The 14,710-nt window shown below is 40.6% G+C and overlaps 2 protein-coding genes across 9 annotated transcripts in view; one reads left to right on the top strand and one right to left on the bottom strand.

Moving 5' to 3' along the window:
• Hdgfl3 (HDGF like 3) overlaps nucleotides 1-11,452 on the top strand; it is a 53,120-nt gene extending 41,668 nt beyond the window's left edge. Inside the window, exon 6 of one of the 2 annotated variants that reach the window (XM_039101536.2) lies at nucleotides 6,682-11,452. In XM_039101536.2, the coding sequence (XP_038957464.1) occupies nucleotides 6,682-6,687 (6 nt within the window). In that variant the 3' untranslated portion in view covers nucleotides 6,688-11,452. The remainder of the gene's footprint in view (nucleotides 1-6,681) is intronic. The other variant, NM_145785.2, reaches the window with a different exon arrangement.
• Tm6sf1 (transmembrane 6 superfamily member 1) overlaps nucleotides 7,723-14,710 on the bottom strand; it is a 28,674-nt gene continuing 21,686 nt past the window's right edge. For 5 of the 7 annotated variants that reach the window (XM_063266960.1, XM_063266953.1, XM_063266951.1 and 2 more), the window contains one exon: nucleotides 8,675-13,778. In XM_063266960.1, coding sequence (XP_063123030.1) covers nucleotides 13,509-13,778 — 270 coding nt within the window. In that variant the 3' untranslated portion in view covers nucleotides 8,675-13,508. Of the gene's footprint in view, nucleotides 13,779-14,710 lie in introns of all 7 variants that reach the window. The other 2 variants (NM_001395119.1, XM_017589371.3) reach the window with 2 other exon arrangements.

The following is a 14,710-nucleotide window of genomic DNA, read 5'->3' as shown; positions in this document are numbered from 1 at the left end:
ACAGGCCGGTCCGCATTCATAAACTATAGTAAAGGTCATTTGTGCACATAGCATTCCGTCTGTGTACACTACTCAGCTTCAGATGACCAGGAAGGCTGAGCACTTGAGGGGTAGAGCAGTGGCTAAGGATGGACGCTTGCACTGAGTGATGGAATGAGTGGATGAGTGGTAATGCCCATCAGGTACATTGTTACTCTGTGTTCAACTCTGACTGTGTCTGTTCTTACCTGTTCTCATCAGTCCCGGTGCCTCTCAGCTTTTCCTTCCTTCGTCTTGGTTACCCAGCATCACTCTTGAAGTGTGGGTTTAGTTGTTGTCTTACTCCTGTCACTCAGGTTAGCCTTCCTCAACTCCCTCCTCCTCCCTCCTCTCAGTTTTTGAGACAGAGTCTTGCTGTATAACTCTGTCTGCCTCACTATGTAACTCAGGCTGGCTCCCAGGCTTCACCTTCCTGAGTGCTGGGTCTGCAGGGTGCATCGCCACACTTGGCCTGTCTTCTCTAGCAGCATTTGGTATCATTAGACAGTTTGTTCTGACTTTTCTTACAGCCACCATCCTCTTCTGCTTCCCCTCAGTCTCCTCGAGTGCTCCTTCCATCTATCTCGGTATACTTCCTTAAAATCCTTATATCTGTCTTATCAACATTGTACAATTTAATGAGTATTTTTAATGATGACATTTACTTACCACTGTGCTTCTAAGATTTATTCATTTGGCTAATTTTAAAAAAGTTATTTCTTGTGAAGCCTGTCACAGCTTGCAGTGGTCCATGTATGGAGGTCCCAGGACACCTTTTGAGAATCCATACTCTTCACATCAGGCCTGGGGACACAGTTCAGGCCATGGACTTAGCAGAAGGTGCCATCTTGCCAGGCCTTATTCAGTTTTCAGTGTTTCCGTTTGTATGGCGTATGTGACGCTATGCGAATCTGCCTGTTTATTCAGTCTACTGTTAATAGGTATCTGGCCTTTCCAGCTTTGGACGGTATTGTTATGAGCATTTTGTCTCCTAGCGTACATGCTCAAGTTCTTTAGGTTTGTAACTAGAACTGACAATGCTGATGTACAGATTTATGGCTTCCAGCCTTATCAAGTTGCTTTATGGAGGAGTTGGCCAGGCCAACAACATATGAAAGCCCTTGTAGTTAAGTTGGTGCTATCTGACTTTTATCTCTGACAGTGTAGTGGTGTAAAATGCTATTACAGTATGAATTTGCAGTATGAACAGTGATGAGGTGAGGTTTGTTGTTGTTCTGTTTCGTTTCTATCAGCCAGCCATGTTTCTTCTTAACACGCATTTCCAGGGTTGTCACCTGTTTTCCCATTAGACTATTTTTGTACTGGTTTATAGGACATCACTTATTCTGTAGGATACTCTTTAATTTTTGTGTCTTATCTGTTCACTGTCTTTGGCTTTTTTTAAAAAAAAATACTTTCTTAACTTTATTATACTCAACCGTTCTCTTTCCTTTTTGTGGCTAGCATTTTCTGTCTTTGAGCATAACCATTTCAGCCATCTTACTGAGGTGGTCTGTTTCACAGCATGAGTTTCTGCCTGGGTTCTCCTGGGCTCCCTTGATCAGTAACCCACCCACCCTAATTATACTAGCTTTCTAAAGAGTCATGATATTTCATAAAGCTAATGGCATGATGTTAAACTTATTTTAAATATTTAGAAGTCATGAGCTGGGTAGAATGTCAAAGAGCCTGTTTTCTTTCTTGATGCACAGCTCTCTAAAATGGTTCAATATATGACTTATCAAGACGAAAAGTCAATGGCATCATGGCCTTTAGAGAGCAGAGAAGCACAAGACGAGTACACATCGTGAGGGTGCAGTAGGGCAGAGACACAGGTACTGATGCTTGGGGTCCCAGCTTATAAAAGCTTCTGGTGTGATTGCTTGTTTTCTAAAGGGATAAGGTCATGGCTTGAGGGAGTGCGGGGCCAAGTGATGAAGTTTCACAAGAAAGAATGAGGTTTGAATTAGTTTCTTAGAAGAGTAGGAGAGTGGATGGACTTGGGAAATGAGGGTGATTGTTGAGGCTCTTGGGTGTGCATCTGAAGTAAGCAGTGGAAATGGTCGAGGTTCGCTCCAGGTAGAATGAGTTGTGCAGGCACAGAGAGGGCAGAAATTCAATTCATCTTGAGTACAGTCAAGGAGGTTGAGGCCAAGGAGCAGTGGGTGGGAGTGGGATGGGGGTGGGTGACTAGCTGTAGAATCCAAATTTCGTTTATTAAATTTCTTGGTGTTCAGTGTTTGCAGTTTCTCATACATTCTGTGCCCTAATCCCCTGGGAAGTGTAGAGTTGGCGAAGGTTGCCCCCACACACAACAGGTTGTCTCTCTACCTTCTTCAGCTTTTCTCTCACCTTAGCCCATTTATCACTCCTTGGGATTATTTCTTATGCTGCTGAAGCCTTTAGAAAGCCCTTGCTATGCTTATGTCTTAAAATACTTTGCCTATGTTTTTCTTCAGTTCTTTTAGGTAAAAATAAATTATTGAGAATTTTGTACATACATCTAAGGCGGTTTTGATCAAATATTGATCCTTCCAGTCCATAAGCACAGGAACCCTTCCATCGCCTGCTCTCCAGTTTCCTCAGCCTCTTCAGCTTTCCTCTTGAAGGGCTTCCACCTCCTTGGTTAGAGTTATTCCTGGTCGTTTTGCTTCCTTTTACAGATGAGATGGTTCTCTGGTTCTCAACAAACTCATTCCCAGTGTAGAGCAAGTGTTCTGATGTCGGTATGTGGTCTTTGTATCTTGCTTGTTTGTGTGGTCTGTGGATTCTCTGGTGGAACTTTCAGGACTGTCAGCTGTATGTGAGGATGACTTCTTTATCCCCATCTCTAGTCCTTCTAGTTCTTGTATATAGTAGTGTCTTAAAGGCCATTGCATGTCTGGTTTCCTTATGTTGCTGTGATAAACCACTGACCAGAACACTGTAAGGAGGAGAGGGTTGATTTGACTCACATTGCAGTCAGTCTGTTACTGAGGGATGTTAGGGCAGGAACTCAAGCAAAGCAGGACTTGAAGAGGGAGCCACAGTGGAATGTTGATGGTTGGCTCACACATTGCTCTCCCACTGGTTTGTAGTCAGCTAGCTTCCTTATATGGCCCAGGACCACCTGCCTGGCACCGGCCACAGTGCACTGGGCTCTACCACATCAATCATCAAACATAGCCATAGATAGCCTAATCTGGGTAGTCTCTCAGTTGAGACCCTCAGATAATTCTAGGCTGTGTCAGGTTGACAGCTGATGTTAACAAGGACAGAATCTGAACTTTTTATGTTTTGGTTCAGTAAACTCTCTTAGACTACTTGATCCTTCAGATAACTTATGTGACTTACTGACTTACTACTTCTTCACGCTGCTATTCTTGTGGTTACTACTTCTCGTATTAATATCATGTTTCTAAATATCGCTGTCTTTTCATAAGTCTTTAAATGTCCAGAAGCTGTTACATGGAGGATTTAAAATTATAAGTTTCACTTAATTAAATTTTACCACTGGCAACAAATACTGTATTTTTCCCTATGAATTAGTAAGTCACTTTATTTTTTACCAAGCGCCCAATAGTAAAGTTTTTATCAGTGTATATAACTACACAGACTCATGAGGAAGTTTCATATATATGTGATATATATGTCTGTATATCACATATATCTATACATCATATAGATAGATAGATAGATAGATAGATAGATAGATAGATAGATAGATAGATAGATAGATAGATAGATAGAGGGATGGCATTATTATATTTACCCAAACCTGGTCCTTGTCCACTCCTACCTCCTGCTTATCTCTTTCCTGTTTCCAATATGTATATGAGAGAAAACAAGCCTTATTTGTCTTTCTAAGTCTTGTTTATATGTTTTAACACAATAATCTCTAGTATTAATAATTTTTCTTAAACACCACAGTTTCTTTTGATTGAGTAAAGTGAGTGTGCGTGTCTGTGTGTGTGTCTGTCTGTCTGTGCCACATTTTCTTTATCATTTCTTAGGTGCCCAGCCCGATTCCATACCTGGGCTATTGTTGTAAGTGGCCCAATAAACATGGGTGTGCATGTTCCTCTACTGTATGCTGCCTTTGGTTCTTTGTATATACATATTCAGGGTTGGTAAACATGGTCTGTAATAATCCTCTTACTGATCCTTTTATTTGTATGGATGTCTCTCTCTCTGTCTCTCTCTGTCTCTCTCTCTCTCTCTTTGTGTGTGTGTGTGTGTGTGTGTGTGTGTGTGTGTGTGTGTGTGTGTGAGGGAAATATTGAAAATCCTTTATCATTCTCCACTTAAGAAGAAGACAGTTTCTCAGTAAACCTGATGCTCACAGATTTTGCTAGGCTGACTGGCTAGTGCATCCCCCATGTCTGCTTTCCCCTTACAAGCACTGGCATTACCAATATATATACTGCCGTGCCCAACTGTACATAGTATACTGCCATACCCAGCTGTACATAGTACATACTGCCGTGTCCAGCTGTACATAGTATACTGCTGTACCCAGGGATTTGATTCAGGTCTTCATGCTTGAGCAGCAAACACTTCACTCGCAGAGCTATGTTCCCAGGCCTTAATTTTAGTCTTGGGGACCTCCATACAGATACTAATAGCTATGCTGATTTGTTCCCCAGCAGTGCCTTAGGCTTCCATTTGCCACCTGTATCCTCCCCAGCATTTGATGTTTGTTTTCTTGATGGCGATAGCTATTCCTGCTGGATGAGATGGAATCTTAACTGTAGTTTTGATTGCCATCTCACTGCTCAACTCACCAAATATCTAAGTCATAATACCAACTTTTTTCATATAAAAATGGTATATATATATGAAAAGAATCTTTTGGCTTCTGCCTGCCATATTTTGGGTGTCCATTAGCTTTGCTGTTCCTAAAGCCTCTTTCACTGTGTCTCTTATTAAAATACCTCAAGGTACAAAAGATGACCACAGAACATGACCACCACATTGGACTTTTAAGTCGAGGAAGCACCAGGCCTGGCAGATACCTAGAGTTCTATGTCCAGTCTATAGAGATCATTATGAATTAAAAATTAATACATGTGAGCACAGTAGTTATAGTAGACATTTAAAATTCATAAACTCTACAATTGCTCCACAAGCACCCATTTGACAGTGCCTTATTTCAAACAAGGAGGTGAGCTCTTAAAGTGCTCAGATTGGTGCTACTGTCTCTTCAGTGCATGGACAGTACTCTGAGCCGACTGTTGGGTCTGCTTTAAATAGTCTTTAATATGAATTGAGCTGTTAAGTGAATTTTTTGCTGCATTAAACAAAGAATTTATTGCCTTCACATAATATTAATAAAATATTTTAAAGGTTTCTTTGATTAACAAATTTTGATTATTTGGGTATCTTCCTCTTCCCAAGGGAAGAGTCCTCCAAAGTATCTGTGAGTAGAATCGTGTTTAGTGTTTCGTTTACTGACCAATCAGTTACCAGGCATTATATTTTTCAAGTTCAAAGGTTGTAAATGCCTTTAAAAGTGTAAAGATCTACTAGCCTCCTTGTTTGGGGTAGGGACAGAGAAATTTAAATTTCCTGTTGTGTGGGGATGGTAAGCTTGATGCCTTTTCTCCTTGGGAAGGTCCTCTGTGATTTGATAGGGAAGTGTAACAGACTTAGTTAAGAGGGACATCTACCCACACATGTGTTGACTGAGTTAGTGATGAGATAAGCTGATTTAGGGGAAATATTGGGGGCCTGAGTTCTCTTTTTTGTTCATCTCACGAGAACTAGAAGTGGTTAATATATTTAGGTTAATGACACAGAAAACAAAAATAACATCTCTCTAGGGAAATAGAACCTGACACAATTTAAAGTGAAATCTAAATTTAAGTGTAATTCTTGGGTCTATAAGATGGCTCAGTGGGTAGAGACTTGCCACCAAGCTTGATGACCTGCGTCTTGATTCCCAGAGTCCACATGGTAAGAGAGAATCTACTCCAGTAAGTTGTGATCTGACCTTCATATGTGCACTGTACCATGTCCATGTGTACTCGTGCACACATGTACATGCACACAAATAAACACACATATTTAAAAAGGATAAAATATAAAAATTAAGATTTTAATTATTTTACAAAGCAGGGATATTTTATCTTTGTCACATGTATGCCATATAAGTTTTAAAGAAAATCTGGGCTTTTTTTGTTTCATCTATTTTTTTTTCTTCAAAAGCACAAAGTCAGAGATGAAACATACTGACATTGACTTTTGTTCTTTGTTATGCCATGTGTGCCACAAGTAACTAAAGTTGCAAATATTATGAAGGACAGTCTGAGTGCACCCAAATGGTTTCAGCTTTATGCTGCTTACATCTGTTCAGTCGTACAGCACAGGTCACCTCTGTCTTAGCCTGGTGTCACCAGAAGTGCACATCCTTGAGTGGTACAGCATGTGCCCCAGCCATCCCTTCCTTCACTGAGCGTACAGAGGCAGGATGTGTTTTGGTTTTTAGCAGAATACTAACAATAGGTGTGTAAGTTTTTAGTTGATAAAAAGCAAAGCTTCTGACACTGTTTTCCAACCATGGCTGCTGCCAGGAGGCTGCTTCAGATCCAGAGAACTGTAGTCCGTCCGGTGCCCACAGGATGACTAGCTTCCTGCTTAGTGTCCTAGCTCATCTAAGGCTTGTTCTGTTTGCTTTCTTTACAGACCTAACTACCGTAATGAATGCTGCATATTGAGAGAAACCACAAGAAGGTTAACTGTTTGATTGTCTGATTCTTGGATTTGATATGAACCAACAGTCTTTGTTGTCACTGACAAAGCCCCAGTGTGTGTGTGCATTACATTCCTCTCTGTTCTGCTGAAGGGAAAAAAGAGACATTTTAACCTTTTTAAGGTTATTGACTTAATTTTATGTTATTTGGTTGCATGAAGTTGCCCTTAACCACTAAGAATGATCAAGATTTTGCAGACTTCTCCGTGTCTAGGCTCCTTTTCCAAGGCAGTCCAAGTCATCAGCTTTCTGCCTCTATCCCACCATCATCAAACACTCAGCGAAATAGTAATTCGTATTTTTAGATAATTACTCAACATAATACTTCAGGATGGGATTTTCTTTATAGCAGAACTCAAGAACCAACTCCTAGATACATACTGTTGGTATATGGAGATGAAATTACAGTCATCTTTCAGTTTTAAGGCCATGTGTAAAGTTTAACCACATTGTACAATACCTATTCTGTATTAGAAATAGCTAGTTGAAACTTATACTTCTCAAAACTCATGTTCCTGTGTACACAAGCTGAGTTTACATGTGAACTTAGTGAGTCTTTTTATGTCATACCAAAATAAAGCAAGGATTTATTTTTTTCCCAAAGCCAATACGATTTGAGCTAATCACTCAAGATGGTCACTTTACACTTGAAAGCTGAAATCAGCAGGAGCACTATGGGAAAACAAAGCATTGACTCTTGAAGATAGACTTTTAAACTAAACTTTTCTTTTAGAACTAGAATTAGAGTAGTTACCATTCATCCACCAAGCATTATTATGTGTACATTATCGTCGCTGCTGTGCTAATAGAGTCTTATTTATTTTTATGCCAGCTTATACTGTGAGAACACATTAGTCAGTTTGGGTTTCCCTAGCCCTGCTATGCTTGTCCTTGGAAGATCTTTTGTGTATGTCTGAGGTTTGTAGCCGAAAAGTTTACTGTAAAAAAAAAAAATCAAAAACAACAAAAAAATGTATTGTTTTTACAGAATAAATTTATTGGAATGTGTCCTGGGAGTAAGGTTTGAGGTTGTAAACACCTGAGTCAGTGTCATTTGGCTCCATATGTGTAATGTGAAGTATTGATGTAATTCTTGTGTTATAGCGAAGGTGGACAGCAAACTGACATTAGAATAAGTGCAGGTGAGAATCTTATTTTTTCTATCATTTTTCTTTTAAATACTCTGGATGTTAGGTTAATCGAAAACACTGGGAGGGACAGGAGGGAGAAACCGTAGCATCTGTCTGCATGTCTAAGAAAACACCAGCTCAGTGGACACTGTGTTTACACACAGCCTTACGTGCATCCTGTTTGCTTTGGGTGTTCTTACCGTGTTGAAGAACTAATGAACATGAAGAGAAAACAGAAGAAGACTTAAATCCCAGCGTGGTCGTGATGATGAAGGTGATGCAGGGCTCTGAGGCTTAGATGCACCAGTCAGTCTACTGCCCCTGCGACATCACCGTCCTTCAGGCTTATTCCTGTCATTTAGCTATCAATGGCTCCCCAACGTACTCACACATTTCCAAGTATGGAAAATTCGTTAAAGACAGGCTGTCAAGTCAGCTATTTTCTTTAAAAGGTACTTTTTCATTTTAAGTATTTTATTTTAAAATGAAATTTGTCAAAAGATATCTTCATTGTAATGCAAAACATATGGAGAACTTAGATAACAATTTAAATTGGAAGATATAACAAAGGTTTTTTGTTTGTTTGTTTGAGACAGGGTTTCTCTGTGTAGCCCTGGTTTCCTGGAACTCACTCTGTAGACCAGGCCGGCCTTGAACTCAGATATCAGCCTGTCTCTGAATCCTGAGTGCTGGGATTAAAGGTGTGTGCCACCATTACCTGGCACAGATTTCTTAAATAAAAAGTTCAAAATTTGTCATGAAAATGTATATATAAAATGCTTCAAAATTAATAAAGTTTATCTTCATAAGCACCAAAAAATAATTTTATTGAAGATATACACAGAAACACAAGAGAAATAATCAGCCAGCCACCTATGAAACAAGTGTTCATTAAGGCAACTAATGAAGTTGATGTGTGTCATCCTAGCTGTTTACATTCAATAGAAGTTTTGACAGCAATTTTTAAAACAGCAATAAATAATACACTTTCCATATGAAAACACTTGAATCAATTTAAAAATATTGTGATGATCTGGCATTTATATTAGGATTGTCAACTCATACATTTCATATGAAGCTATTTCTCCAACCTGTAACTGCTACTTTGAATTCTTTCCTATGCATAGTGAATATGGTTAGTCACTTCTGAATAGCTTCATTTTTATGGTTTTTGTAGGCACTAGAGTTGTACTTTTCACACGTACTGTGTGCAAACAATGTTAAGATCAATGGTCACATTCACAGACAAATGTTGATATATTTCCTTAAACAAGCTCTTTCTCAGCTTTAATTTTCTTTCAAAACCGAAAATATACCCATTCAATACGAGTAGTTTCACTCACACGTATGCTGCAAAGCAAGTGTGTATCCTTGTGAGTATTCGTGTCTGGGAGGGGATAAAGGAGAGCTAGCGCCAGTTCCATAACAGGTCAGAGACAACGTGAGGTATGTTCATTCCAGCTTTTCATCTGCCTTGGTTCTTATGAAGAACTCGGGACTGTAGGTACAACGGTAAGCCAAGAGCTGAGGAAGAACTCCATATGCTACGTTTAATGCTAGAAAAAAGATTTTCGCTTCTTCAGGGACTCTGTAGACATAAGCAGTTCTGGCATGAAGGGACGCACCGATGTGAGAAAACTGAGCCTGTTTACGTTAAAACAAAACAAAACCAGTAAGGACAAGATCTCTTCGCTTGCATTAATGATGAATTCTGTCTCCTCCAGCCCATATGCCCTCAAAACCTATCTTAAAGGCATAATACCTTTAGGTAATCCAGTCTTAATATATAGTCTTTCACTAAATTTAGGGTTGTTCTTGATCTAACTATTCAAATAATGTATCTGCTTTAAAGTATGTTTTTAACCTGTCCAGTGCCAAATACCAAACAGTACTGGCTCAATTCAACAACAAAAATTTGAAACACCCCCCCCCTTTTTCTAATTTGAATTTTAGGAAGACTATGAAGACACTCAGCAGGGTCTCATAAATTGGGTTTGAGTTACAAATGAAGTTGTTTTTAACATTTAAGCTGTAGTTAGTATAACAAGCTACTTAAAAGAGAAACATTGAAGGTCTCAGACCGCCCACTGGAAGCCAGAGCTCAGAGCCCATCAGCATATACTGTTTATTCATTTGCGTGCTTGGTTTTATGTAACTCAATAGCTCTATGGTTGTTTGTAAGATAAGCTTGCTAATAGCTTGGCTGTGGATAGCAATATGATTATAAAATGACAAATATATACACAGGCAGCCTTTCCAAAGCAGACTGAAGTCTACTTAGGGCAGTGACTGCTCAGCGTAATTGAAGTTTGAGAACAGAACAGCAAGGGCTCCGTCTGTTTATATGGAATAGTTTATAAACTACTCAGAATGTGACGGTTGAATTTTGCTTGGCTCATTTGGTTTTTGTACTTTTCATAAGCACAGAGAAAAACTATTAGAAAAGTAATACAGGACATAGCAGGATTAAAAACCAAGAGAGTATTTTCTCAGAAAATTTGTTATTATAATAATATAAATTCCAAGTCTGCACTTCTATGTTTGCCTGAAAATCAAGATACACAGAAATAAAGATTAAGGATTTATGTAGTTAAATAGTAAATTATCCGTTTACTATGCTTAAAGAGAAAAGAGTAAGGATCCTGCAATCTAAGGAGACAGAAGTAACAATGGATCACTAGGGAATTTGTTTTCAATGTATTGTTACTTTATATGTCTTTCCTTATGGAGTCAATTGAGAGTGCTAAGTGCTAACAGATAAAATGCTACTTAGCATTTCATGTGACCTTGACAAGAAAAGAGCATGTTCAGGATTTGTATCAATGGCAGATATTTTAATGGGCTACAATTTATAAATTACTGATATATTCCAGATACCTCTAATCTGTTTTTACTTCACTGAAAATTAAATTCCCGTGGCGTGCTGACAAGGACCCACAAGTGGATTACCTGTACTGTGGTCCTTGGGCACTGAGAAGGTTCTGCCCTTGAACACACCTCCCTGGGGCAGAGAGCAAAAGGCCCATCCAAGGTTTGCCTCTCAGGGCTATGCAGACAAAGACCTGAGATAAAGGGCACTTTGAAAGCTGCCTTGAGGAGAGAGACTGTTTGGACAGTCGGGGGACTCTGAACGAAAATGGCTCCTGACACTTTCTCTAGGTCCTACTTTAGCTGATTTTCTGAACATACAACAATTTTATTTTGGACTAGAGGCCAGTTTTGAACCCTGGTTTTGTCAGATTTGTGGGTTTAGTGATTCTGTCCTTATAGATTGTTGTGCTCATCATAAAATGACCGAAAAACACTATCCATAATTCCCAAGAATAAGAAACATGAGCAGTTGGTTGTACTTATGTAGGCAAACCGTCCTGAAAGGTCAGTGATTGTGTGGGTCCTTTCCTGCACTGAACGGTGCGCTTAATACCTCATTCTCATGAACAGAAAGCTCATGGCAACATTCAAAAAATGATCTGTGTCCTTAGATTAGATTGTACGCCCACCGGGCAGATACTGTGTCTAATGTTTTGTGTGGCACCTATCACATTGTTAGAGTTCAATAAACGTTCAACAACAATGGTCTTGTTACTGTCAGAATACAAAAGAATCTTTCAGCATACTTCTATACCTATGGTAGTAGGCCATTATACTCAGAATTAGTAGTAAGGGTGAGGGTCATAGCACTCATCACCAAAAGGTGTGTAGCCCTGAGAACAGAGGGAAGAGACTAGTTGTGTGCAGCTCTGGTATGCACAGGGTGTGTTTGTGGCAGCTGAGTGAGCCCACACCTGCCGCTTCCTCTGATGGTGGCTGCTCAGGGTTCCACGTTTCAGGAACTGTGGTTTCACCTGTAGAGGATTCCTTTCCCAGATGCATGTTGGTCACCAGTACTCACCACACTTGCTTCCCTGCAGGACCTGGGACTCTGCCTGGAACCCTGCTGGAGTTGAGGGAGTAGGGATGTGTGCTGCTAAACTCCACATCTCAATTAGAGCTGTAAAGCTCAGTAGTGTGGCTGCCACATCTAGTCACTTCCCTTTGACTTAATTCTAAGCTTTCTACTTGCAGAAATAGGAGATACTTGGGTTGTTTTGTTTTTTGGTTCAATGGAATGTTTAGAATGTAGTAATGAAAGTAAGAAAAAGCTAAACTGTAATAGCTCCCTCTCCTGTATTTATAGAGAAAATTAGGAAAGGATGACTCCCCTATCCTAATCCCTCTCCTCACTAATCACAAACCTAGCTCCACGTGAATGTTAAGGGAACAAAACTGGGCATTAGGACAGAACCCTCTGTTGGGCCCCATGTAACACAAACGTGATCCACAGTGTAAGCTGGTAATTCTGACTGGATTGAATCATAGCTCCACCACAAGCCAGGTAACAGCCACCTCTGGCGGGGGAGGGGTAGGCATACAAAGCTCAGTTAAGTACCTGTTTGTGATCTGCCATTCCTTGACAACCTGGGCTTACAGTTTTTTAGGTCCCTTTGTTGACCTTTTAACTCCTTTATCAAGGGATAAGCTTGTAAGAAAGTGAAACAAGGTCAAAGTTTAACACTAAAGGTGCTTGGTAATGAAGCATCAGAAGCAGATGGGAAATCGGTAGCCTAGTTACCTAAGAGCTTCCTGAAAGGTTAAGATACTCCTTAAAGGTTTCCCTGAAGAAAAATGTTACAAGACACTCTTTTCAACTAAACTGTCCACAGATGTGGCTGCAGATTCCGGCATAGACAAGAGTGGGGGCGGGATTGGGGAGTGCATGGGGAGAGGTGTAACCAGACTCAGCTGGCCCAGTCGGTGTAGTCTAACCGGTGCCCACTAGGAACCTGCCCTTAAGCTTTTACCCAGATTTTTTTTTTTTTAGGTCATGATATGTGGATATACTTTGTTTAAATTGTAGAAGAATCTCAGTGAGAAGGCATTTTTCTCTCAATTCTTCCTGGGAATCTCTATTTAATAATTATAAATCGGAGTCTCATAGTTTTTACATGTCAGGCTCTGGTACTCATAACCTCTTTAATCCTTAGCAGCTTTACAGAAGACAAAGTCGGTGATCAAGAGAGCTAAAGTGACAGAGGCTGCTTTAACTGAAATTACAGATTTAACTAGTGACAACAAGGACAGTGAATCCGCTCCTGCTGTTAATTATATTAACTTAGACGTTGGTTTCATTTTCAGTGATTCTAACTGTGCAGTCAGCCATTGGGATCCAAGGAGGATTGGATCCAGGACGTTGGGAAATCCCATATATGTCAAAATTCTTGGAGCCTCCAGTCCCTTGTATAAAGCGTGTGTGTTATGTATGTTTCTGCATGTGTCATATTAAATGACTTACAGAGCTAAAGTGTACCTGTAGTGCATACTAGCAGTATGAGCAGTTGTACTGTGTCTTGTAGGAAATAAGAAAAGTCTACCTTTTGTTGAGTACTGAGGTCCATCATAGGCCTCAACCTACATCTCTTAAGTTGGTTAAATGTGCACATAACTAGAAACTGACTACTTCAGGCGATGGGGAACAATAATAAGTGAATTGATACACGCTGCCATGTTAGGCTTACAGCTTTAGTCCTATAGCAAGCTGTGTGTGAAAAGAGATTATAGGTCCCCCAACGAAACTTGGCCTGGTTTTTATTTTAAAATCTTGACTGAGCTTTCATTTTCTGAAGAAAACAAACTTGGGAGGTTCCTAACAGTCTGAAATCCAAGACCCAATCACTACCCAGTGTGTCTTCCAGTGATCTAAATAAAATATTACAATTTTTTATTAAGTTGCAGTGCCTTAAGAGTTTATTGTTCAATATTAATATTTTACACGAATAAGACATGGCGGTGTGTGTTTGTTTTTCCGGCACTTGGGAGGCTGGAGCAGGAAGGTCACAAGACCAGCCTGGACACTGGTGGTGCTAGGGAGCCAACAAAAAGGTTTGACATTGTCAGTGGGAGCACAAGTGTGCAAAGTGTCTAAACTAGACAACAGCTTTAGAAACTAGGGGATGCTGGTCGAAGATACAGCGATCCCTTGGGCCGCAAGTGTGCCCTCTTTACTGGCGGGGCCCTTTCCTAAGTACCATAAGTGCAGAACAAAGCACATTCTGGTTATGCGCGTCATTTCTAACTTTACTTAAGCTGAACACTGAGTAAGTAGACATTAAAGCCAAAATGAGAGCTAGGAGAATGTTGAACATAAACTCTTTGGGCCATGCCACGTGGGCTGACCTGTTGAGAGAAAACTGACATTATAGGACCTGACCCTCACGCCCTGGACTGCACTCAGCAGCAAGACTGACTTCAGTCTGTTTTGTCAAACTGGACTGTGATAAGCTTTAAGGCTGCTGCAAAGCTTAAAGTCTGGCCGCGCTCCCTCTGCCAGGCCTACAGCCCACACTGCCCTTCCCAGGGCCACCTGTCTGGAGTCCCAGGTGCCCACTTGAAACTGAACCTCATCCACAGAGCAGTTGGTCTTACTGTAGGCTCTAAACCCGTTTGCCTCCAGGGTAGGCCTTCCTGACCCTCCTGTCTTAGCCATGATTATTCCATGTAACTGGATGTGTGTGTTTGGGTTCTCCTGTCTAGTGCTCAGGTTATCCTCTGAGACTGACCTGGCCGCATCCCTGTCCTTTGCTGCCCTTCTAGCTAAGGACACTCAGAATCTTATCTTGGGGTGGTGGCAGCAGGCAAACCGGTGCACATGCATGTAGAGGATGCCATGTGAATAAAGGCATAGTTAGCTGTTGGGCTGGCTGGTGAGTGAAGTAAGTTTGTCCTGGACCGGACAAGTGAAGAAGAGGGGAACCAAGCCAAGGCTAATTCTGCCCTGACCGCCTGCTTCCATCTG

Source organism: Rattus norvegicus, chromosome 1, assembly GCF_036323735.1.
Source record: "Rattus norvegicus strain BN/NHsdMcwi chromosome 1, GRCr8, whole genome shotgun sequence".
In the NCBI taxonomy this organism is placed as follows: domain Eukaryota; kingdom Metazoa; phylum Chordata; class Mammalia; order Rodentia; family Muridae; genus Rattus; species Rattus norvegicus.
Note: the sequence above shows the minus strand (reverse complement) of the source record. Positions and strands in the feature narration are given on the sequence as shown.